General features: G+C 37.9%; 2 protein-coding genes and 1 long non-coding RNA gene across 6 annotated transcripts; 2 read left to right on the top strand and 1 right to left on the bottom strand.

The window, feature by feature from the left end:
- The first annotated feature begins 374 nt into the window (after positions 1-374).
- LOC148801964 (uncharacterized) lies at positions 375-1,764 on the top strand. Of its 2 annotated transcripts, none has more exons than XR_016083036.1 (2): positions 375-756; positions 1,025-1,764. It is a non-coding gene; the product is annotated as an uncharacterized LOC148801964 (long non-coding RNA). The 2 variants fall into 2 exon arrangements; XR_016083035.1 differs by having other exon boundaries at positions 375-761.
- A 10,655-nt stretch (positions 1,765-12,419) lies between these two features.
- On the bottom strand, positions 12,420-23,004 carry SYP31 (syntaxin of plants 31). 3 transcript variants are annotated; one of them, XM_088897381.1, is made up of 7 exons: positions 22,428-23,004; positions 19,444-19,694; positions 19,091-19,233; positions 17,122-17,160; positions 13,277-13,474; positions 12,866-12,955; positions 12,420-12,752 (listed from the first exon to the last, which is right to left on the bottom strand). In XM_088897381.1, exons 1-7 carry the CDS (start codon positions 22,657-22,659, stop codon positions 12,608-12,610), a joined length of 1,098 nt encoding a protein of 365 aa, XP_088753507.1. In that variant the 5' UTR covers positions 22,660-23,004; the 3' UTR covers positions 12,420-12,607. The 3 variants fall into 3 exon arrangements, with proteins under 3 accessions (XP_088753507.1, XP_010256604.1, XP_088753508.1); XM_010258302.3 differs by having other exon boundaries at positions 12,638-12,955; XM_088897382.1 differs by lacking the exons at positions 12,420-12,752; positions 12,866-12,955 and adding an exon at positions 12,962-13,167 and having other exon boundaries at positions 22,428-22,992.
- Positions 23,005-23,165: 161 nt separating this feature from the next.
- On the top strand, positions 23,166-26,013 carry LOC104596963 (large ribosomal subunit protein uL10). Its single transcript, XM_010258303.3, has 5 exons — positions 23,166-23,625; positions 23,741-23,809; positions 24,995-25,093; positions 25,177-25,569; positions 25,674-26,013. The coding sequence occupies exons 1-5, from the start codon at positions 23,368-23,370 to the stop codon at positions 25,812-25,814; spliced, it is 960 nt and encodes a 319-aa protein (XP_010256605.1). The 5' UTR covers positions 23,166-23,367; the 3' UTR covers positions 25,815-26,013.
- The last annotated feature ends 561 nt before the right edge of the window (positions 26,014-26,574 follow it).

Genomic DNA, 26,574 nt, shown 5'->3' with positions numbered 1-26,574 from the left:
GTGGTGGCCCACCTATCCATTAGCTGAACTCAAGCGTGCGATCCGTGGGGCCATGATTGAAGTTGTAATATTCCAATCCCTTGCTATATGCTAGCTGGACAAAATTGAGTGTTCAAAAGTCTACGATAATAAAGTGCGTATAATAACATTAGGTTGATAGAGGTTGTAGTCTATGGTTTGGCCCACTTATTCTTTGTATCCCATTGATTGCATGGAAGATCAGACGCTTCAAGTGAGATGCCAACCAGGAGTAATCACGTGAGGGAAGCATGACGTCACGAGGGTTTGCCGTTTTTTGTCCTTCGAACTTCGAAGAAACGGTGGAATTTAATTATTTAAGGATAGCGTGAATTTTCAATTTTGACGCTCAATCGTGAACGAAGACAAGAGATGGTCGCAGCCGCCACCGCTTCGAGCGTCCCGTAACCACCGACGGCGGCGGCGGCGCCACCATGTGTGTCAGCTCAATGAAAATTCCCCCTTTGGAAATGAGATCGGCTTCGATTAGTGCAAAACCCGTTCGAACAGTCTTTACAATCTTATATCGAAACCATTTATGCTTTATTTCATGTCACGGGGAGATATTCTTGAAACGGGCTTTACACTGACTGAATCCGATTACTTTCGGAATTTCACGCCAACAAAACTGAGTTTCCGTTTGAGCAATTCGAACTTCGAAGCAGCAGTATTAAAATAAGAAAGGTGAATGAAGTCGTGACCGAACCCACCATCCGACCCGGCGAATCTACGAATTAAGTTCAGTTCAGTTCATCGTAATTTTCGATGTTTGTTTACTCAACTGACATTTCAACGGCTATTAATTAATGTTAACCGAATTAACCGCATCCGCATAATCAACTAGTTATTCTTTCTTAATCTGGACCAGTTAACTAATTCGTACTCTTAATTTGGCATATAATTTATTATATAGTTTCTTTCTATCGGTTTGTTGTGGTTAATTTATTTCTATTTCTAAATTCTAAACTCTAAAGCAGTTTATTTATGGATGTCTATGTGAATACAGAAGCGGTTAAGTCTTGCAAAGATGTATCACCCAGGTAGAAAAGGAGGTTGCCTGGTCGGTTTTACACCACTCGGGGTTGTATTCTTAACATAATAGACAACAAATTCTGAATATCATTTGTATTTATCTGGACTTCTCCTCCCCCAGATGCGACGTACGGTGGGCAGAGGGGACGCGTTCAGGTGGGGTATGTGCAGATACAGTGGGGGTCTTTGAGACCGGTGGTGACATCGCTAGTGCCATTACGTATGAAATTTGATGGTGGAGGTGGTGGTGGTGGGTACCAGAAGAAGAAGCAGCAGCAGCTGTTGTTGGTGCTCGTATTCAAACTATGCAAATTGCCTACTGAGTACCGATCGACTCATTCCTATTGGTGGGCCAACTCTGGGATGGGATGGGCGACTCGACTGATCGAGCTACCTCCTTTCTTCACCAGAGCAACTGAGCAACTGATTCAGCTTGTTGAAGCTGAAAGCGTAGTGATGATTTCGAGGCCAAAAATGTCCATAAACAGTGAGAGAATGAATTATTCAGGGCATTGCGATTCATTCAAACTGTGTAATTAAATTTTGGTAGAGCAATATTGCCTACTACAGAGTACAGACGCAACGCCAGTGACCCATCCATCGGACCAAAACTGTGTAATTAACGTCCTGTAAGCTTCTGGCTACTTACTTAATTTTGCATACATGCTAGCTTGTCTGTATTAGGTAAATGGTACATTTATGTTGTTTTCCATAGACCATTTGTTGCTCAAAACCCACATGGAACAAACAAACAATACCTTGATTGATTGGATGGCTCCAATTCTCCAATTACTGAGACGCCCAGACATGGTTTATGCCTTGGAGCGGTGAAGAAAAAAAACTCTGCCCCAACCCCAAGATGCAAGTTGCCATCGAAATTAGAAGTAGCTTATATATGAATCAAGAATTATAATTGATCTGGTATGCTCCTTAGTCCATACTCCTTACCAATTAATGGTTCCTCTTGATGATCCTGACCATGTTCAGATTCCTGAACGACCCACCTAATTATTAGACCTCCCAAAAAGAAATGCCAATTTGCACCGATTAAGAAAACACTGATACAAATATCAAGAAATAATATTGTTACAACGGTAACGTGCATGGAAAAGTTGACTCTAGAGGCACAAAGGCACAAAGCTACAGAGTACAGACCTAGATGCAGAAGCAGAAAGAAGAGCAGCAGCGCAGCAGAAAGGCGAGAAAAGAAACGAAAAAAAAAAAAAAAAAAGAAATGCTGCTGCCTGAGCAACAGATAAACTTAAAATAAATAATGAATCAATGTAAAAAGCGTTTGATTAGAGACGATGTCAGATGCCTGGCTTTATGGATACATGGGCATGTGAATCTTGTTTTGAGGGCGCATGGGCTCTCGTCTCATATGCGGCATGGGCCGATACTCCATGACTTACTGACTGAGACTGAGCTGCTAATTAATTACACACGAACTATTCTTATAATGGGTGGCCTTAATCGCTATATGGGTTGGGTGCTTCTGCTCCTGTCGTAGTTAAGCCATGTTTGGGAGTGGTTATGTTAAAATAAGTGTTTATTGGAATAAATATTTATTTATATTTGACATTTAATTTTTTCAAAATAAACACTTGTTTTATATTGAGTATTTGGTGATCTTTTTCTTTAATAAGTACTTAAATAAGTAATTGTGACTTTTTGTCATTTATTTTCTTTCAAAATTTCAAAATATTTAATATAAAGTGAATGAATAAAAGTACTTTGATAGAAGTGTTTTTATAAAAATACTTTTACAAAATTACTTTCATAAAAGTACTTTGATATAAATATTTCTATAAAATACTTTTATAAAATCACTTCTATTGTAGGACCACTTAAAAAAAATCTGAAAATTTGGACTTAAAAAAAAAGCCTTTATTTTTAAAATAAACACTTATTTCAGACTTATTTCCTAAATATTAATAAGTGTTTAATGATATAATAATCCTCACCCAAATAAATACTTATATTCAATAAGCATTTATTTTTAAGCACTCCCAAACATTTCATTAGTGATTCACTCCCCAATTCACGCTGATAACGGAGCTACAAGCCATACACCGGCAGCTAGGATTTTGGTTTGATTGTGTTCTTTCGTTCTGTTCATTAGTTTTATGAGTTATGACTAGTGACTAGTGAGTGGCCTTTTAAGTATGATATGTACTACATCAATTGACGCCATATATGAATTTCCTTAGTTGAAACAAATTTCCGGTGTGTGGGTTTCTGCATCTGAATCTAGAACATGGTTTGTCCAGTTCATGTATCTACAACTCTCTGCTTCTCTGTTCTCCATTATTATAATAACAAATGGATGAGTAAGATAAGAGAGAACGTGGTATAGATGATTGCTTAACCCTTAGTTTATTTTTATTACTTAACCTCGTGCTCTTGTTAGTTAGTTGCTAGTTAGGAATATCACCAACAAATCACAGTCATCACAAGATTTAATTTCAAAAGTATAATTACATGCATGTGTTTATGATACTACTAGGCAATATATAATAATTAATTATTGTTTTTCTTCACTACTAGAAAATTAGTAAAGAAAAACAATGCGTAAAGCTGTTTTTCTTTATTAATTTTATAATGTTAATTATTACACATGAGCTCTGATGTGATGATTTTCTTGGGATCCTTTTCTTCCTACTTTGTCTAGTGTTACTGCTTTTCTTTACAAGGCCTGGATGGTGAGAAATATAAGAATTAATATTGTTTAATTAAATCAGGATTACTTCCAATACATTATTAGATAATAATGTAAAGTAATCTTTAGATGATGAGTTAAGAGTTTAAACAGTAAAGGGGGTGGGGGGGGGGGGTTCAAGTTTATTATTATTCTTGTCCAATTAATGAGTTATATAGTTTATTAAATTCAATAATATTAGTCGTCTGACATGTTTAGGGTGATATAGTTTTTAAAGGGGGAGATGGCACAATTATACAACAAAGCCATGATCACTACAGATTCTATACATCGCAGTTGTTGTAGTGCTTGAGTTGGCATTTGCATTTTGGAACATGATGATAGCTAATTATGCAAAAGCATCGCCACTGGGTATCTTCTGACCGTTGTGGTACAAACCCTTATGAAAATTCCAACTTGGCAGTCTAATTTCTAGGATTGTCAAAATTATTTTATTTCAGAGGATGATTGGAATAAGAATTCAATTTGATCGGATGATCCAATTCAGTAATCTTGGTAGGAGTGGGAGAACAACCTGTTGAATCCTAGAAATGCCCTATGTATAAAATCAAATGCTTAATTATTCATTTTTATTTCCTCTTTAATTTGTTGGGGATTCTCTACTCTCTAATTAGGTGGGAATTAAACCCTTGATCATCAGGTGGTCCTGATCCTCAGTTTGGCAAATCAGACGACTAATTAATGACCTTATCAGCTCATCACTGATACAACAAAAGGGTTACTGATAATCCAACTGACCAGAGGCTTTCTACTTTCTAATCCACTGAATCCCCGCTTAATTAGTAGTTGATTACTTACTTAGTCTTAACAGGAACTAGGGTCAGATCAGGATTCAGGAATGTGGTCCCTTCCTTCCAGTGATGATGAACAAAATGTTATTTAAGTTGTTGCATTCAATTCCCACTTACGCATAAAAGTGGAATCCATGAATCAGTTGGCCAATCTAAAGAAGGTTACATCAAACTTGCCACCAGAGCAATGATGCAATCTGTTAGTTTCATGGTTTGCTCTGAATATCAAATTAATTAGATGATGTGAACCACAAAGAATTAAATAATCCTTCATCTTCAAGATAACTAGTCCATGAGCCCTCCATAGAACAAAGCTCCATTCACCATACATACCCAGTAGTACATCCACTTGAATTTGTTATTGCAGCATTAACAACTTGTATCACTCTTACCTGCCAACATAGAGGGGGATTCATTACAGATAGTTGTCCATGAATGAAACAACCAGCACTGGAGAGACAGAGATGATTTTCCAGGTTTGAAGGGAAAGAAAGCGCCCTTGTATCAGTTGTCATCAGTCTTTTCAATAGTGGAAAACTAGCACCTACCATAATTTTAATTTCATCCTGGAAATGAGGGAGGGATTTGGAATCATGTGGTCATGAGTAAATTCTTAAAAAAAAAATTCTGGGTTCCAAGTTGGTGGGTGGGCTGAGGATCTTGAGAGAGTCCATCACATTCTGAGTTGATATTGGAACAAAATAAATACACACTTAATTTAACATAAAGAAGGTAGCAATGTGGATTATCTCCGGTCAAAGATTGAAAGCATTTTTCAAAGCCAGGCCGTTGATAGATGGATGGATAGAAAGGGAAGATGAGTGGTGGAGCCACCCATGAAAAGACACATAATAGAAAATGGGACCCCACTTGGATATGGAAGATAAGGGCCAGTCCAGAGTTAAATGCCTCTCCCCTTACAACTTGATCATCTCATCATTCTCTCTCCTGTCTTCAGCCTAGGGTTTGGTCTTCGCTTAGCTGTGAAGGAATAGCCCATACTTACCTACCTTTGGGGAGGGCCCAGTTCCCATACTTGAGGTGTTAGAAATACAAAATTGCCATCTGGGTTCTGCAAAACCAGTGTTGCCACAATAATTTGTATTTTGTAACACAGCATACACCTACCTTCCTTGGCTTTAACAAAGTGATTGTACTTGGTTCCTGCCATGTGCGGAGGCAAATCCTCCCCTTTTATGTTTGGTGCAGCTTGAGATTTTGCGCTCTCTCTCTCTCTCTCTCTCTCACAGTTTGGAGTTTGGAAGGAGATGGAGACGGAGGACGATGAGAGGACAAGTGGGGCTGGCTTAGGCCCCCAACCATGGGCCTCCATGAAAGATTCTTGGGTGTTAAGCTTTATTTTTCAGAAGAAAACAAGCTGCTTAGCAAACCCATTCTCCAAAGATACATAGTGAATTAATGATATGCTCAATCATTTACCCGATCCACTGAATGAAACCATCCAGATACCAGGCTCTCCCACCCAGTGTACGACCCTCTCGTATCTGTTTCTATGATCTTGTTCCGATAATTGCACTTGTGACTGAAGGAAGAAAAAAAGCTTTTTAATCTTCGTAGGTACAAAAAGAAAAAGCTTGTAGTTGTAGCAACAAAATTAATCAACAATAAAGTCTAAAGAGCTGTTATGCGATGGGCCAATGCAACTGTGGCTTTTGGGTGGTGAAATATGTTTCAAGATCTAAATGCCTACGACCCATTTGTGACAATGTCTCTCAATTACCACCATTAATTGAAGACGTTTAGCAGTAGATCGACTGTGCCCATTGCCAATTGCCAAAGGTCATCACTATTCACCACAAGCGTACGCTCCGCTTAAGATGTCATTATTTAGTTCGTTTTAGTGTGTACTTGTCATCCCATCTCAAAAAGATTATTACTACATCAGAATTTAGTAGGAGGGTGTCATGGACGGTCGATTCTTTTGTGGTGTCGGACCTCAACACCTGTAGTCTGTACATAGACTGTAGAGTTCATTTCATCATTTAATCCAAGGCCAACCCCACAACGCAACCACAAGAGAAACGAGGATGGCATTTTCGTGATTATTACAGAGTTGGGGCTCATTCTCATATCTCAACAGAACAGATCCATCCATCTGCCATTTAATGAGCCACAAGTGACTTTTTCTCGAGTTGAAGTGTGTGGGCCGGGCGGGGACCGTGGTCCGTGGGCCCATGGGCTCAAGTTCGGATTTCGGAATTGGGCATCCTAAGACAGACATTCGAGAGGGCCCTCGTGCTCGTCACGTGCCTTCCCTTGCCAGACAAAAGACAGCTGCCTAACAACAACAAACCCCTCCCTCCCTCCCTCTTCCACTTATCTCTCATCGTGCTGCCACGTGTGGTAGAAGTAAAGGAGGAAATCATCCCTGTATTTTATCCTTTTACGCATCCGACGTTGTTCTCATCTGAAAAACGACTCACAACGAACTCGTCTTATCCTCCCTTGGAAAACAAAAGCAAAATTACAAAAGCTGGGGGGAATGTGGGGATCCACACCGATTCGATTTAAGCCAAATCTCTCTCCATTCCCAAATACAAAGATTAGATTCTCAAATTCCCTTCTTTAGCAATTAGTAGGATACTGTTTCTTGGTATAATACCATTTTGAGTTGACTGAATTTGTGGACGGAAATGGAATTCCTCTCCTCCAATTGCGGAACCTATTTGGGTTTCTTTGTTTGGCACCATGGATTCTTATGATAAGTTTGTCTGAAACTAAAAGCATTTCTTGCAGTTTTTTTTTTTTTTTTTGATGGGATAAAAAAGTGGGTATCAAAGAACAACATCTTTTGACATGAAATGGAAGGACACATGGCTAAAATCACATTGTCATCAGAATGATTCCATCACTAGAGAATTGTGTTTGGTATCATTAATAAGTAGGGGTGACTAGTGAGGGAGGTCTATTTTTAAAGGAGAACAAAGTTTTGAGAAAAAAGGAAGAACAAACCCAAGAAGAGATGGAGAGAATAAATGGAGTAGTTAAGAAGATAAGAAAGATACCTGACTAAAAGGCACACTACAGTGAGTGAACTATTTACCTTTCCATGCTCCATTTCTTCTGAAAAGTTGTTAATTTTAGATGGAATTCTAGAAAATCTACTAATCCAGGCCCATTATGGTTAAGGATCCATGTGAATAATAACAACCAAATCCAAATCCAAATCCGACAAAATAAGTAGCTTCTGAAAAGGATTCATTGGTCTTAAATCATCATTCAGTAAAATGGATCTGAGATTGGAAATGATAAGCCCATCTTTCATCTCTGAGTAATAATATATTTTTGTTTCTTTATACCAACCACATCATTATATTGATCCAAACTTTTGGTTTAGGTCCCCAGGCAGAGCCAGTCAGCCACAACCAGTATCGGATGGCAATTATTGATCTAACCCTACCCAGTGGCCCACGGCCCAACCCTGTGTTCTTTCTTTCTTTTTTCTTTTCTTTTCTAATCAAAATTTTAGATTGACCGATGCCAGCTTGTTCTAAACTTGAGCTGGGCTTGGATGGGATGGATGCTAACGTCCTCCAGCCCAGCTTAGTTTGAGTTGCCATGAAGTTAGGCCAACCTGGCTTCCTTGATTCCATAATGGGCCCTAATACGAGGACATACTTTTCTCACATTAAGATTGTTTGTAATCTACTTACCTACCATGCTCCTCCTACTTCTCTCTTATATGTCCCGTCTGATACGAATCCCCTTGGTAAAAAGGCTGCAATCCTCTTTTTTCTTTTGTCTTCTTTTTGCTCTTTTCCTTTTTTTTTTTTCTTTTCCTTTCTTGAGTTTAGTACATAGAACTATGTACTCTGAAAATCGTTAAACTCAAGTCAATTGGGTAGCCAGACACGTAAAGCGTATTTAGCCATCCAGGTCTGGACGTTTTTAAGTAGACCCAATGCAAACAATGCATTGGGCACCTCAGCCCACAGCCCATAAAGGAGGAGGACCTTTGGGTTGCACGTGAAGTGGGCCACAGCCCCACCAATGTAAAGTCCTCCATAACTCTAACTTTTAGTTTGGATGTCAATTTATATGGATGAATCTTCAAATCTTCAGTATATGGACAAAGGTGCGTGGAAAGGGAATTGGGGATGAAACATTGTGCCCCTTTTCCGTAAACTATCGAATTCTGTAGTTTGGCTTCAAAAATGGCATCCTGTAGAATGGAGAGAGTAACCCAAGTTATGGGTAGAATCAGTTAATCAGTTGAAATCTGCCGAGTGTGGGGGCAGAATTAGAATTAATTTGGTCCTGTTTTAGCCCTGACCACAGCTTCAAAGACAGAACCCAGCTACATTGGTTAGTTGCCCAAATATCATTAATTTAAATGGCTTGCAGATTTGATAGTGATTTAAGCTGAGCTCTTGTTAATTCATTTTCTTCATGAAATAGAGAGGGGAAGGAAAAGTTATTTCCCTTTCTTTAATACAAATTTGGGTGCATCTCTAGGCAGATTTCTAATTAAATGGTTTTGATTGTCAAATTCCTTCAAATGTAAGGGTCTTGGTGCGGGTCACCCAAGAGAAGAATCGGATCTTGATGTGGATAGGAATGTTGTAAAAGGAATTAGTCAAAAGCCCCTTTTGAAATACCTTTGTACGGTTTGAGCAAACAGCATTCCAAGTGAGGTGGAACACCTCTCTCTCTCTCTCTCTCTCATTCGTTTGAATGCCAAAAGGAACTATACACAATAGTTATTTGAATGCTTTTTATTCCATGTGTTTGCGGGTAATATTTCAGTGAATCAGAGAGAAGTTGTAATTGTTAAAGGTGAGCCCGGGGGCTGAATACGATTGAATCTCAAAAATCAAAATCCTTTTCCTTCTCTTCTTTAACGCCATGAGCCATCATCACATGTTATGCTGCTCAAAGTGATTTCTTTTAGACGCATGGACCCTCCTAATATTCTCTAGTGACTAGCACTGACCAAATTCTAGGTACTACTGCATAGTTTTGGCTTAGCAACATCAGATATAACTTTTTTTTTTCCTGAGATCTAACTTACTTTCCATAAGAGAGCCCCATACATACATACAGTAACAGCTTAGCAGGATTTGTTGGCCAAGCAGAGCACTAGTTGGATAACCTTTGCTCTCAAGCAGACCCAACTTTTCAGCTTCTGGTTCATGTCAGCTCTCTAATGAACCCCCCGAACTGATCAAATAGCATTTCTTCCTTGAGCTTTTTTAGTTTGGCAACAGACATTTTCCAAGAATCCAACACAACGAGAGAAGTGATTGAGTACAAAAGAATCATGGGAATAGAGGCCAATTTGTTCATGTGGGCAATGCATTCAGTTGTATTTGTATCCCCATACCATACAGGTAAACTTCTGTACAACAAGACAAGGGGGACCCCATCGGATTGCACCTGGAATACTTGTCCTTGGGGTTTCTAAAATTTAATACAGGTCGTCTAAGTGTGGAATTTCATGCGGCAGGAAAATCACATGGACGATCCATCCTAGTGTTTTCTTTGGCCGCATGGCAACGTGATCGTGTGTGTATATGTATACTATAGGGGAACCAATGCTGGATTTGGATGAAGCATTGTACACATGGCCAATCTAGAGTTTGTCTCAAGACGAAACAAACCATGCTAAACGCTTGTGTTCATTGCTTAGGCTGCGTTTGGAAATGATGCAAATGTAGTGTAAATTCCGGCTTAGGGTAAATTTGCACTTTGATTCACTTTTGCATGTATTTGGCAACATTACATTTATGCATTGACAAATGACAGACCAATGCATCTTTACATTGATAATAAGATGTAAAAGTACATCAATAAAAAACAAGTAAATTTGCATTTAAATGGGCTTGTGATAAAAAGAAAACATATGCTTTATTGAAATTTGATGGTGCGCAATCCGGTTGGTCCTAGCTGCCGGTTATCTTGCCTCTGATGGAATTGGAGGTGCCTGAAACAAGGAAGAATTTGGAGACTTCCGGCGAGGAACCCAGTTGGAACACTCCGAAGCTCAAGTTAGTGCTCTTGAGAAGGCAAGGGAAATGAAAAATTTCAAGACCAGAAAGCGCAAGAATCACATTACCCTCTTCTTTGTGAGATGGGGGGCCTTTTATAATCACCCTGCACACTTACTTCCATACCTCTGCCAGTTCGGACATCATTACCTCTGCCAGATCGGGTGTCATTTCCTCTGCCAGCTCGGGTGTCATTTCCTCTGCCAATTGCCAGTTCGGGTGTCATAACCTCCACTGCCAGCTGCCAGGGCTGCCTCTGTCCGTCTGAGATGGCGGTGGCAGGTGGCCGTTGGAGGGCATCTGTCATGTGTTGCACCCCTAATTAGTCAGGTGCGCCACCTCCGTGTACGGGTCTCCTGGGCGTCAGGTACGGTTGTTCAGTCAAGAGACTTGGAGCCGAAGTGGTGTTTTAGGTGAAGTCTTGAGCTCAGATAGAAGTGTGGCCTGAATTGCCTCTGGGTGGGCAGTTCGGATTTTTGCCTTTTGTGCTTTTTGTAAGGCTCAGGACCTCAAAGGGAGAGCTCGGAACTCTTTAGCTCGGGGCCCGGGCTGTAGGTTCCTTCATTGGGGGAACTCGGGATTTTTTTCCTCGGAGCTCGGGTTGTGGGTCCACTGCCGTGCCGAGCTGGCACTTCTGCCAGGTCACTCTCGGTTGCTTCCACGTGTCGTATGTCCAAGGGGTCGGGTCAAATCTTCCTCCATCAGAATTCATGTTTGCACCCATTATAGCTAAAAGCCTATTTGGTAAAAAGATAAATTTGTCAGTGCAAAATTAACCCAATTTTATAATTTATATGAACCATTTTACACTCTACATATTTGCATCGTTTCCAAACACAGCTTTATTGACCGTTGGTTGTCTCAATTTTCCAACCAGCAAATAGCGGTAAAACATGAGGGACCAGCCCATTAGGAAACTTATTTTGGGCTGCAAGGGTATCCCTATTTGTCCCAATACGGATTCCATCTGGTTAAGGGTCATCCGAACAAGATCCATTTATATTTGGATCAAATACAAATCCCCCCTATCCAATTTATGAAGAGCTCTCTTACTCCCTCCCCCGTATGATACTGGAAAGACATGGTACCCAAAGAGTTATGACCAATGAAAGTACCCCGTGAATTTTGATTAATACCACCTGACTGGTCCAATCACCTCTTTTAAGATACCCATTGATTGGCTGTAACATTTTTTGATATCATAGTCGAACACTAAGAGCTCCCAAGCCAGTAGGGATGTCTGATCTCTGATCGTTTCTACCCAGGCCCGGTCCATCTTGCAAATTTCCAGGCTTAGGCCTGGGTCTAGGCTTATTTTTCAATCTCTCTCCAGCCCATGATCATACCCCCATGTCCACCAGGATAAGGCGGGATATACCAGGAACTGACAGTGATAGGATACAAGGCAACGATGCCAGACTGTTAAAAGCCCATTTGGCTATGATTCTATTTAAATATAGGGAGAATGACCGATAACTCCAGGGTCAGAATTTATAGGCTCAAAGTACATTTGGGATAAGTGCCAGTTCGAAATTGATGCCAATTCACAAGCGAGTATGGATGCATAGAATGTGGTTTTTAGACCTTCTGAATATTTATAGCTTTACAGTGGGAATCAGAAATCTGCATTAGGCCTGTCCGTACTTTTCCGTTAAATATATACTTCTTACATGAAGTAGGTTGGACTGCGGACTGATGACGGCTCAGACTCGTAGCAGAGAACTGGGATCAAATCTGCCACCAGGTTGGAGGGTCAAGGGAATGGGGGAGGGCTACTCCTGTTATGGAGAACCATGACCCCCCCACCCCAAAAGAATCACTTCTATTCGATCCGAGAAAAAAAGACTTTGATTACAATCAAGTGGCTTTTCAACCCAATGATACTTTATTTATTGTGACGATTTAGGATGATTACAAATCAAAGTGATATATGAATTTACAAGGATGACAAATTAAATAACCACCACGGACTTTTTCATTCAGGTGGTAACGCATCAAGCACACAATACAATTTGAATCAATGTGAATAAACCATGGACTCATTTGAAGGACACCTTACAACAGATCTTACAAACAGAAATGCCAGATTTTTTTTTGTTTAGAATAAAAGGCAACCCAGCTTCTCTGTAGAGGCAATGTAAAATTTGACAACCAGGCCATGGACAAGAATTGGGCATAGATAAACTGTAATTCAAACCATCAGGGAAACCCAACTCCTTTTCAGTAACTATATCACAAAGAAGATGAAAACCATCAGGAAAAAGATCAGAATGGCAAATATCTTGATTAAAAGCCACCTGTTTGATGATATCTGATTCAAATGCCTTAAAAGAGCATTGCGAGCACCTTCCACGTTTGCCAAAGATTCATCCATGTTATCATCAATCCTGGACATGTTTAATCAGGTGGCTTTTAATGTACTAGCAAAATATAAATAAGGTGAGCTAATTTTCCTAACCTGATTGATAAATAGAATAATATGAAAAACTGACAACTTGGTGCTGGGCAAAAATTTGAGCAAGAGTACTGCTCCATGTTGAACCAGCATGAAGCAAGCTCTATATTTGGGGTCATCAGGTGCCCCAACTTGGGGAAAATACTGATCCATTTCAAAGTTTCTTTTCGTCAATGGTCTCACAAGAAGATGAAATGAATCTTGTAGTAAAACTTGAAAATAAAACCTTCAGATGCGAGCAGTAAGAAATAACCTGATGGCAAGTTCTCCTTGTTGAGCAACCATTGTTGCCAAGTGTGTAAATATTCCACTGAGTTCAGAAATTGTAGACTCCACATTTTGAAGAGCAAGTGCTCGGCTTTGTGTGTAGTTCTCTTGTCGTGGAACAACCTGTTGTAACAAGGATGCCTCCACATGGTGGGATGGAGTACTGTCAACAGCTAACCTTCGCCTGAGCAGGTTTAAAAAATTTCATTGGGAAGATATACAATATAGTTATGTTAGATAAAACAATTCAACGATTTCGTTTTCAAAGACAAATTGAAATGACAGTTATATAATCTGAGAGACACAACTTCTTAACAAGGTATTATTGATTATTGAGGCAAGCTTCCAGAAAGTAGAGTATTATATTCAACCAAAATAGAGGAAAATGGTATAGAATCCATGGATTGTAAAGGTTAGTTCTATACAAGAAGGTAAAAATAGCTCTTGAAATTAAAAGAAAAAAACCGTAGTAAACATCTGTAATCCACATAAGAAAGCCCTTCACTCGGCATTAAGTGGACCTGTCCATTGTACAATTCCAATCCCACAGAATCCATTTAACCCAAACAAGACCATATGAACTGGAAAGTTCAATCATACAATTGCTTGATCCACCTGGCTCACAGCAGTCCATCTGTAAAACAATTGCTCCCTCATAATTGACCTACTTCACAGGATTGACTTGGGGCTAGAATGCTGGTCAAAACAGTTTGGACACACCCTCCCCCCTCCTCCCAAGTTCGGTTTGTGCCCTGGTTTTACAAGGAAAATAACTTTTACTAGAAGCTTATCAAAGATTCTGTCCTCTTTTTCTTTTCAACTAAAAAGCTTATATTATTACTTCTTATGCTTCCTTTCAGTATTCAAATCAATTTTACTAAGACTCAAGCAAAACCTACTTTTTTAGCAAGATCAAAAATTTTACCTGAACTGGTTAAGTCTGTAACCAGTCCACCCTCCCCAAGACCTCATAGAGGTAGGACCAACATTGGGTAATGGCCTTTTTATACCTTGTTAACCAAGGTAAGAGAGAGAGAGAGAGAGAGAGAGAGAGACAACGACGACGACGACGACGACGAACAGCAGGTAAAATGTAAAACTCAGTTAGTATTCCAATCCTAAGAAGGACAAGAAGTCAACAACTTATTAGTGCAAGCTCTAGTTGGTCGAGAAGTTAACTTTTAGAAAATATATAAATGATAAAGCATTTTCTTTTCTTTTGAGGAAAGTTTAACCAAATTTCATTAAAAGAAGAAGGATTACATGAGAAGATGTACACATTTCATTAAAGCATCTTCTTGCAAAGAAAATCAAATAGTAGACTATATCAACATAAAACACAATAAGATGAAAAGCTTTAATGCATCAGCCAAAGAACAAGAAGATGCAACCAAAACTTTTGATAAGGCTTAGGACTAGAAGTCATTTGATAATGTCTGGAATTGCTGAACTAAGTGGCTTATTGCCTTGTCTTTTAGTCAACAACATAGTTATATAATAAAATATGTATGGGTATGGTAATCAACCCAACATGCCAATGTGGCACATTCAATCATTAAGGAGCTTGCAACCTACTTAATGATTTTTTCACTAAAAGACAAAGTCATAAAGTTCAATCACTCTGTTAACAAAAAAACCCTTCAACTTACATGCACAAAAGGAATGAACATAAGGCTCAAGCTTACAGAGACAAGGGAAAGTTTGAAAGGATTAGAATGGAAAGCATTATTACTGAAGCACATTTATACATATCTGGGGAAAATACTAAAAATTTATCTTCCTCTATAATGGTAAAAACAGCTAAGTTAGAACAAAAATTGAACAAGTAGATCTAGGTATAGCTATTACAGTGGGACTAAACTATTTTAAAACAAAGCCTCAATCAAAAACCCTTAAATTGACTAGCATGAAAATCCAACCATGCTGATGAACAAATAACCAAACTCTAAAGTAGGGGCAATCTTTTTCAGCCATGCCTGGCCCGACCCAGAAATTTTGGGATTGTGCCTAGGTTTTGTGTTCAGGCTGAGCTCGGGCTCAGGCCAGCATCAGGTCTGCAAGTTTCTTGGCTGGGCCTGGTTTCCATACTTCGGGCCTGGTTCACACATATTTTCGTATACATTAGCTATACATATTTATATATGTTATTTGTGTCATATTTTATATTATATATAAAAATATTATAATATGACACCTATAATACATTTTATATATAATTCTATATTATATATGCTTAATATTTTATACATAAAATTCATAGGCCTCGACACCCCACTCTAGAGGATAATACCCTGTGGAGTTTTTAAGCAAAATGTTTATCAGTATGAGACCCTAACCAGCAATCGAAACATTTTCCAAAGTCAGCTTTCTTACTGTTTGAATGTCACAAATTCAGCACATGGAGCCAAATCTTAATCATCATGTAATGAAATTTCATCGCAATTGGATGGCTAGAACCCAAAATAAAGTTACTGCAAGGGTTCCCTGGGAGACTGTATGATGTTTTCTGGATAGTACCCTGTTTAGAATGGGCCGGGCCCTGGCTGGGCTTTGCCTTCATAACAATGGGCTTAGGCTAGGCCCGGGCCCAGGCCCGGCCCGCATTATGGGATTAAAAATATAAGCCCGGGCCCGGGCCTACATAGGCCCGGGCTAGGCAGGGCCAAGATTCCGGGCCTAATTATTGCATTTCAGTTCCAAAATTTAACAATTATACTTTTTTTTTCACTTATTGTCGTGGAGACTATAGTACCTGTAAGAAACTTTAAACTTAATATCAAGATAAAAGCTTCTAACATAAAAGAAATTAAATAATTATACCTTGTAAATTATAAGTTTCAATTGGTGGTTTTGTGAAATTGGTGAGAGAGAGAGAGAGCCGAGAACGGGAAGATTAGGGTTTGGTAATTTCTATATTTCATTAAATACTAAATTAGAATGTGGTAAGGTCTAGGACCCTAGGATTAAAATCTTTAATTTCCTACAAATCTCTATTAATCTCTATTTAATATATAAAACATCAATTATCAAATATTTTTAAATAATATATATACATAAAGATATATATATATATATATATATATATATATATATATATATATATATTGTTTATAAATATCCAGGCTGGCCCGGGCCTAAAAAATTAGGCCCAAGCCCGGCCCTAAATTTTGCGGGCCTGATGCATACCCGGGCCCGAGCCGGGCCTTAACAAAAAACCTAGGCATAAGCCCAGATTTTCCGGGCCAGGCTGAAATGATCACCCCTAGTGGGAACAAAAATCCCCTCAATTTTTGGGCTATGGGTCACTCTGAAAAGAATGAGGCCCATGGCAAGAATTTTATAACGAAACGCCCTAATGTTATTCATTCTTGCCCAGAATGAGCAAGAATTGCAAAAAATGAGGCCCAGAGCTGTGAACCAAACATGGCTAAAATGCTGCAAGCTCTTCTAGCATCCTGCCCACCCCATAATGTACTGTTCCATCCTACCTGAGATGATCTCCAATTGATGCTCAGAATTTTCAAATTCCCTGATATTGTGTTCCTTCCACAAGGTCCAACAACCGGCAAAAGGAACAAGCTTCTGCCATTTTTTAATGCCTCAAAACAATGAAATTTTTAGTTTACACAGTTAATGGAGGTAGACAGTGTATCTATGAGAACATCTTAGAAACAATTAAAGAAACATACTTATATATGCACCTGACCTTATGTCCATCCCTGTTGACAGTGACACATCTACCATGAGCATGTCCTATATGCTGAAAAATCTACATGGAGTTTTGTCTCATATAATTACAATTTAAAGTAGGAAGGCATATAAAGAACAAACCTTAATTGGTTGCCACTTTGAACTCCATTTGAGGGCATTCTGGTTATCAGAAGAAGAAAAACATCATATTGTTGGAAAAGTAACAAAATCAAGCAAATAAGTAAATAACAAAAGCAAAACTTGAGGATGAAAGGCCTAGGCAATAGTGTAGTTAATACCATTAAAACATTTTACAGGATATATCAAACTTTGAATAGTAAATACTTACGGATATACAGAATGTAAAACATAATTTTATCATACAGAAATGGAGAATTAAAGGTTCAAATGTAAAAGCTCTGAAAAATGTACTGGCAAAAAGCATAGATAACTGAGATTTGGTAGTTAACTCCTTTACTGTTCATGTATACTTAACAACATTATAGTGCATAATGCACTAGAGTGTGCACATGGTACATACTCCAATTTTTAAACTAATGGTTTGAGAGAAAGCAAAGGAATATCTACTTTCAGTTATGTGCTGATTGCCTTCATTTAATGGCCTTCTAATAAAATTAAAGAAAAAGGGAACAAAAGCTCAAGGTTGAGAACATAGAAGTCATTAATTAGAGAGATCGAGATGTGGAAATATAATGCTATCCAACATGGAACAATCCATAGCTAAAGTTCAGACAATGCAACATTGATCAATTTAGGAGAACCTAATTTAAGACATGAATAGTCTTCAAAATTGCACCTAATCTATCAAGTACTTTGCCTTATTACCCAAAACAATGACATTGACAAAAACTACTTGAAGCATGAAGCTTGAAAAGAATGGGGGTTTTCACAAAGAGAAGGAGATTAGTTTAGAGCAAGATAGAGACTTTCTACCTTGTAATATGCATTCAGTCAGAAATAAGAAATACACTGTTTTTTGAATTAGTTTTCCTAAAACCAATAAAGATAGGACAATATACATGTTCATGATTATCAGGTTTATGGTAGGCAAAACTGCAGATATACAAGTCTGCAAACTCTCATGATACAGTTAAAACGCTAGAATTTTGGATATCATGTCTTACATTACAGAGTGTACAAATAATCTAAAAACATAAGAAACAGGGATACATGTTGAATCATAATATCTTCTCTCAACATCAATATCAACTCTAGAGTCTTACAACTAGTGCAGATTCGCTTTAGCAGCACTTTATGTGACAATATGAGTGGTGTTGCCTTTAAAGTTGGAAGACCTATTTTAGGCAAACACATATTATAAAATTCAAAGTGCTCCCAATAGCCAACAAAGAACAAGCAACTAACTTCTAAATCTGCAGAAATGCATGCTTGTCACTGTGGCCAACTATGTACTTTGACAAAGTAAGCAAGGAAATACAAAACATGGACTGAGAAACTGATGTGTCATAAGACAATGCTATAATGAATCATAATAAAGAAAGAAATGGTTTTATGATTTTGTTATTTTCTTGGGTTTTCAGCACATGTCACCACAGGAAAGTGCTTGGTTCCTTAGGCTACAATCAACTCCTCTGGCCTTACAACCATTTTATAGAATTTTCTTTTAGTCTAATGGTATTCACTTATCACATAAGACTCTGGATGCAACTCTCCGTTTTGCCCATCCTGCTCTGAATTAGGAACTGCTGGTTGATTATAAAAAAATCTGTGATAGTTTGACACAGAAAATGAAGTGAAGATCCATATGAGAAACAATCAAGATTTAGTAGCATCTCTGTTTGCACATTGTACACAAGAATGCCTATTCATGTTTTGATGTTACACAATAATTTATAGGCATTTGGTTGTGAATGACTGAATACAGCTATCCAACCAAACAACTTAATATCTCTGGAAAAGATTTCATAAACTTTTTATTAGAAGACCATACTATTAAGCCACCACACTTTGCTCTTAGAAAAAATTGAAGAAATATGTTCAAGATAGCATAAAAAGAAAGAGAGCAGCTGAAATCATGTAATGGATCTTGTAGACACATGAATGATGTTTTTTTTTTTTTTTTACTCACTTTGATGGCGGCAAAATGGTAGATGCATTAGATGTATTTGACCAAGGTGGTGGTTCAGTCACTGTCTTTGGATGTTGCAAAAAGGGGTTCTCTCTTGATGAATTTGTGAACATTTGTCTCCTATTTTCATGAGCTTTAATGTTCTGTGAAGGGGAAAAAGAAAATCTATCATAAGGAGATATGATAAAAAAAACAAGTAAAAAGGGCAGCCCAGTGCACAAGGCTCCCACCAATGTGGGGTCTGGGGAGGGACAGATGTACGCAGCCTTACCCCTGCATATACAGAGAGTGTTTCCAAGATGATAAAAAAAACAACTAGAAAAATATAATTCAACATCCCAGGAATTACTGACCTCTGTTCTTGTGGTTAATACATCCTGAAACTGTTTTGTAGTTCCCATAAGTTTGTTCTTCAGGTCATCACAAACAGTAGTTGCATGAACAACCCTATCCTTGGAACAGTTTCCGTCAGTTATTTCCAAGTTTTGAAGGGTTTGCAAATCTGAAAGTGCTATATTCATTGCTGTAATATCATCTTTTATCAAGGCAGTAAGTTCTTGTATTTCCATGACTGGATCATCAAAAATAGATGACCTTTTTGCCACTGCAGAATGGTGAAAAGCTCAGAAAGATGCCAAAATATAGGAAAGACAGGGAAGAGACAGAAGTAATCCAAGTCAGTTTCCAGTTTTGCCCATATCTACATACTGATTCTATTGGTTTCATGAATTCAGTCTTCCACAATGTGGAATGCAAGAAAGATAACTTTTTTTGCCCATGCAGATGGATGAAAAACTCAAAAAAAGTGAAAGGTGTTCATGGAAAGATATGTAGTAATTATAGCTTTATAGCTTTATTTTTCATTTTCATGTGGACATAAATAGCAGGGAACTACTTGGTGCAATGGTAAAATCTTAGGTTGTCAAGGGTGAGAACTCGGGTTTGAGTCTGAGAATGGTCACTTTGTGCCAAAAAAATGCCAAAGATTAGGACCCCATCCAATCCACCCCTCCCAAGACACCAGGTCACTGGGACCAACATTGGGCAATGGCCTTTATGAAGTATAAATTGTAATCTAATGGCTTTTTATAGCAGATCACAAGACCCATTAAGGTTGTACCCATAAAAAAAGGTCCATTAAGGTTGCCTAGGAAGTGAAGATGCATCGGGTTTGCACCAGGTATATATTTCAGGGAAATTGTCTAAAACTCACCATGAGTTTTCAGCATCCCTTAAACTCACCACAACTTTTCAAAATGTCTAAAACTCACCATGTCACTAACTTGACGTTAAACAGACTAACGGGTGTTAATATATTGCCATTTTAACCCTCATATAAAAATATAAAATATATACAAAATAAATTAACGGTTGTTAATATATTACCATTTAAATATTTAGACATGAAAAAAGGAAAAAGTTCAAAAAATATTTTCAAATATAAAATACATAAAAACATAGAAATTACAAAAAAATATAAAAAATTATAGAAACTGCAAACAAAATAAAAATTATTTTCAAATTATAGAAACTATAGAAATTGAAAAACAAAATCAGAAAATAAAAATTGTAGAAAAAACACCAAAAATTATAGAAAAACACAGAAAATGCAAATAAATAACAAAAAATACAGGAAAATTTATAGACTGTAGAAAATAGAAAAATGTAAAAAAAAACAGAAATTGTAAAAAACATTGGAAATTATAACAAAACACTAAAAATGCAAAAAAAAAAAAACAAGACAAGTGAAAACTGAAAAAGACCATTTTTCCTCTAACTCACCATTCAAGGGTAATTTGGTCATGAAAATTGTTATTTATGCTAACATGGACACCTCTGTTAAGAAGCATTAATGGTGCACTAACGGAAGGTGAGTTTTGGAAAATAAAACTTACTGACATGGTGAGTTTTAGACATTTTGAGAAGTTGTCGTGAGTTTAAGAGAAATGTTGAAAACTCATGGTGAGTTTTAGACAATTTCCCTATATTTCATTGTTTGTTTGATAGTGACATTTGTTATAAGTTAATCTGGAATCCTACCCAACTTAACATGCAGCATCCAAATGTGAATGCTCAAAGCAGATTCAATGTCTAATAATTGATCAAAAAAAAAAAAAAAGATTCAATGTCTAATAATAAAACAATGGATCAGATCCATTGATCAAATTGTTTGGATCCACAGATTTCATGTTTCACCTATTATTTATGTCATATTGCAGGGTAGATAAGGAAATGATGTGCATATCTAGATCCAACTGAGATTTGCATTGAACATTTAGGGTCCAAATCCAGATCAGATCCAATAGAGCCAAGCTTGTATACAAGCTAGCTTTCTAAAAACAGGTAGATACCCAATAAAGTCAATTATGGATCAGATTGCCTCTTAAATTTAAAATACTCCTTATCATGCTCTAGCTCTATTAACATATGAAGCTTTCTAATTTCTTTCTATAAACAAAAAGAGTCACTCACCCTTTATCTAGGGGAAGGTTGTGTTATTAAAATATTAGACATGAAATCTTCATAACTAAACATTCTAGAAGCATTAGGTAAAGATGAAATATCCATTACACATGGTATTCTTTGCTTTATTTTCCCCTTACTCTGAGTTGTAGGTAATTTGAGTCATGCATCAATAAGCCTACCAACATGCTGCCTGGGCTTAATAAGGCCCCCCTTTTTCAACCTATGATGGAACACCTCAGAACAGTATGGATTGAATGCAATTAATTGCTCCTTTAGTTCTATGTATCTCTACATGTCATTCCTGTATTCTTAAATGGTGGTCTGATTTCTACTGGCCCGCATAGTTTATCATGGGTCATTGCACCAAATTACAGTAGTTAGCTTGTTTCCTGACTTGATTGGTATCACAGTATCTACACCATGCAGAATTGCATTGACCTTTGCCAGTGATTCTTTTCTAAAAGGGAAATCTATTTTATAGCGCTGATTAGAATCTATAAACCACTAAAAAATTAGTGAGTATTTTACATCTTAATTGAGCAAGTCAACTTATGAAATACTAAACTGATTTACGAAAAACATTCTTACATTATATAGGACTAAGAACTCAACTCAACTAAGCTTTGTCCCAACTATATGGGGTCGGTTACTTGAATCCTGTTTCATCATTCCCCCCTGTTCAGTGCGATGTCCATTGTTAAATTATGAGTCCTTAAATCATTTCTCATTACTTCAACCAATGTTCTGACACGTAAAAACTATTAATTCAAATAGAAGTGAATCAGCGCTTAAATTATTTCTCACTATTTCAACCCATGTCCTAAAAGTAAGAACTACTAATTCAAATAGAACCAAATCAGTGAATACTTACATTTTGCAAGCTTGGAGATCTTCTGAGAAGTTTCGTGAATACCCAAAGCAATTCTTGATGCCTTTTTTCTGAATTCAGATAGAGATGAGATTGAGGCAGAGGCTTTTGACGCCTCAAGATGAGTCGTGGTTCCATTAACAGTTGCAATTCCTTCGATCTTCTTCAATCTCTCCGATAGCGAACGAAATTCGGACGTCCGATCTCTATAAGACGAGAAGCCGGAAACAGCCATTGAGATATAGGGTTCCACACGAAACCCTAAAAGCGCTCTCGAATAGGGCCAATGGGAAAATACGTTACTGGGCTGCGTTGGATCCAACCGAGATCAGTGAAAACACTTCAAAGCCAAGAAAGCTTTAGATTTCTAGACGGATTTCAGCAGAAGGAAGAATACAATATATGAAAATTCAAATACGGTGAACTTTCAATTCGCACGGTAGCCGGTGAGACGTAATTGTAGATAAAATTCCCTCTCACAGTCCCAGAAGCGGGAAGGCGATCGGAATGGATTCCGGTGGTTGAAAACACTCCGATAACAATAACAACCTATTTTTCTTAAGTAAAAAATGACGCGCGTACCGAAGGAGCAGTCTGTTTTCTGTTAAAGAGACAAAATGGGCTTAATCCAGAAGCCCATATTTGGACCAGCCCATTGGCTATCAGCCTTCCGATTATACGATGCCATAAGCCAGGACCTTTGGATATAGGTATCTACTTTTGATGCGTCTTCCCTTCGATAGCTATAAATATCATTTCAAATGATCTTGTCCCTTGGTACAGTACACACCACGGAGTTCTGAGTTTTTTAGGGTTTTCAGTCGTAGGTAGTAAATAGGAATTGGAGGTCAAAGAGACGGCCTTTGCTCTGTCGTCCGCCTTGGCAAAGTGTTCTTAGTTAGATTGTTTTCTAGTTGTTTTCTGAAACTCGATCTGTTGAGAAATGGCGGTGAAGTCATCGAAAGCTGACAAGAAGATTGCTTATGATAAGAAGCTGTGCGAGCTTCTGGATCAATACACTCAGATTTTAGTCGCGGCTGCGGACAACGTGGGTTCGAATCAGCTGCAGAATATCAGAAAAGGCTTGCGTGGTGACTCGGTCGTTCTCATGGGAAAGAATACCATGATGAAGCGTACCATCAGGATTCATTCTGAACGAACCGGGAACACGGCGTTTCTTAATCTTATCCCGCTTCTTGTGGTATGTTTGCGGTATCTTCTTCTTTTGGAGTTTTATTTTTTGTTTAATTCATAGCCAATTCGATGGTGCAGTATCTGCATTAATTTCGATAATTCTTATATTCCTCTGGGGTCAGGGGAACGTTGGCCTCATATTTACAAAGGGCGACCTGAAGGAGGTGAGCGAGGAGGTTGGCAAGTACAAGGTATCGTGAAGGCTAATCAGTACTCTTATCGTTGTCCCATTGTATATTCTTTTTTTTACCCTTGCTTGGTTGAGGCTTATTACTAATCTATAATTGGTTTCTGCTTGAGCTTTTATTTTCGTAAATGCCTTGAGAGAAGACCTGAGGGCTTATTCCTCCCATGGTGAACTGGAATGGCAAAATAGGATTGTATAAGAGTTGATTGGCTGCGTATGGAAGCAGCTTGGAATTATAGCGTGTTTCTTCAATTTCTGTTGTTAGTATTAGACCTTTAGTAGGAGTAAAAGCTATTGCAAATATTTTATGGCAAATATATCACTTTTTGCTACATGGGGAAGTGACTTCAGTATATTCTCCTCATGGACCAAGACCGGTGAATTTTTTCATTTTTTTGGATAAATGCAATAATACGGGACTCTTTTCTTATTTGCCAAAGTAACTTATTTGTTTCTCTTTTCTTCTTTTAGTTCAGTTCTCAATCACCTAGAAAGCTTTTTTATAACTTCAATTATTGGTTGTTTTTCTTGTTGTTTTGGGTACATAGGGCTAGAATTAACACTTGATAATTGTTTGGCTTGTTTTTTCTGTTTAATCCTTTCTGTCATTTTGGGAACTAGAACAAAAGCTTTACCCAAAACGAAAATACCATATACAGATAGGGAGCTTATCTGGTTGTTTTGAAAATTCTATGTTGTTTTTTATTTTATTTTATTGTTTGATGGTGGTTGTGGACATGGTGGGGGATATAATCAATTCTCTATTTGTTAAAGTTATGCTTGAGACATGGCTTGCAAAAAAAATAAAAATATAAACTTCTTTAGAAGAGAATACTTTTTGTAAATATTGAATGCCAATGTAATCCATTCAATCACTAATTTGATGAATGTGACTAGGTATAGCGTTTGGAGAAAGGTTTTCTTGTTAACATTTCATGATTTCTCTTTGTGGTGTAACAAGCACCCTAGGTCAGTGGGAGAACATTTGATTCGAGGATGTATCTCTTAAAGAAGTTCATCCACTTTTGCTTATGATCTGTCCTATGCTACGAGCAATGAGATGGCGCCGAAGTCAAATTGCTTTTTTTTTTCTTTTGCTTCAAACAAGTTCTGCTTTTTGGGTTGCACGTGCATGTATAATAGGTCTAATTTCAATGTTTTTTAAATAATATTCTTTCAATGCTAACAGGTTGGAGCTCCTGCTCGTGTTGGGCTTGTCGCTCCCATTGATGTGGTTGTCCCACCTGGGAATACAGGACTGGATCCTTCTCAAACTTCTTTCTTTCAGGTTATTACCTTTTTCAGTTGGATATTGTCTTCTTTTTTCCTGCCTTTCAGTGGCATCTAGATTCAAACAGATTAATCTTTTAGGTTCTCAATATCCCTACGAAAATCAACAAGGGAACAGTTGAAATTATTACACCTGTTGAACTCATAAAAAAGGGGGATAAAGTTGGGTCTTCTGAGGCTGCATTACTTTCAAAGTTAGGCATTAGGCCCTTCTCGTATGGCCTTATTATACAGTCCGTTTATGATAACGGCAGTGTCTTCAGCCCAGAAGTACTCGATCTCACTGAAGATGATCTGGTAGAGAAATTTGCAGCTGGTGTATCTATGGCCACCGCACTAGCCCTAGCAGTATCTTACCCAATGTTGGCAGCGGCTCCTCACATGTTTGTCAATGCTTACAAGAATGTCCTAGCTGTTGCGGTTGCAACAGATTACTCCTTCCCACAGGCTGAGAAGGTTAAGGAGTATTTGAAGGTATGAGCCCCTGTTTGAACTCTCCATCATCCTTTTTCCTTGTTCAATTTCTTCATCTTGAGGTTGAATGCATAATATTTTTTTGTGCTCGAAAAATATTGCAGGATCCATCTAAGTTTGCTGTTACAGCTGCTCCAGTTGTGGCTGCCGAGTCTGCTGCTCCTGCATCTGCCAAGGAAGAAGAAAAGAAAGAGGAACCTGCAGAAGAGTCTGACGAGGACATGGGTTTCAGTCTATTTGATTAGGTAATTTATACGTAGAGCTCAGGTTACAAAGTTATTTTGCGGTGAATGGGTTACTATTTTCTTTGTTCTTCAGAAAGTTTGAGAACGAGTCTATTTGATTTGATAAATAATTTTAATATTTTTTCTGGAAATGTGAGAACGACCTGGATTTTTAGCCAAACATTATCATAATAATATATACGCTACTCTGGAAGTGCAATATGTACAAAGCTTGCATGGGCCTATGGGGTGTGAACTTTGAAGATCATTTGGTTGATTCAGAAGGGAAAGTGCAGAGACTGTCGTTTCAAAGATTAATGGTTGTTACCGTGTGCTTTGTCTATCTGTACATTTTTTATGTAAAGAAAACCAGATATATTATATATATATATATATATATATTTAAGTTATTGTTATATAGTGATACATTTATTATCTACTTGGTCAAAACATGCGTATGTAGCCAGCCTATATGGCTAACTATTTTCATTTATACAGAATATTCACAATCCAAAGGGAGTCCAAGATATTCGAATACTTTCTAGGATTCCATGTTGACAGTTGAGACCAAGATCCTTCTGCACCCTTTATTTGCTTATTTGTTTTGCTCAATAAAAGCATTATATTAGCAACCAGAAATAGATACATAGTTTGAGACTGCTGGGATCCTGTCAGGGATGTAATCCAACCAAATACCGCGGCGGAGCCAGGGGGTGGCAGAAGGGGGCCATGGGCCCCCTATCCCTTAAAAATCTCAACAATGCCCGATTCAACTACACTT

The sequence above is a fragment of the Nelumbo nucifera genome, chromosome 2, assembly GCF_055504915.1.
Source record: "Nelumbo nucifera cultivar China Antique chromosome 2, China Antique-T2T, whole genome shotgun sequence".
NCBI classification, from domain to species: domain Eukaryota; kingdom Viridiplantae; phylum Streptophyta; class Magnoliopsida; order Proteales; family Nelumbonaceae; genus Nelumbo; species Nelumbo nucifera.
The sequence above is the reverse complement of the archived record's forward strand: the minus strand, read 5'-3'. Positions and strand labels throughout refer to the sequence as shown.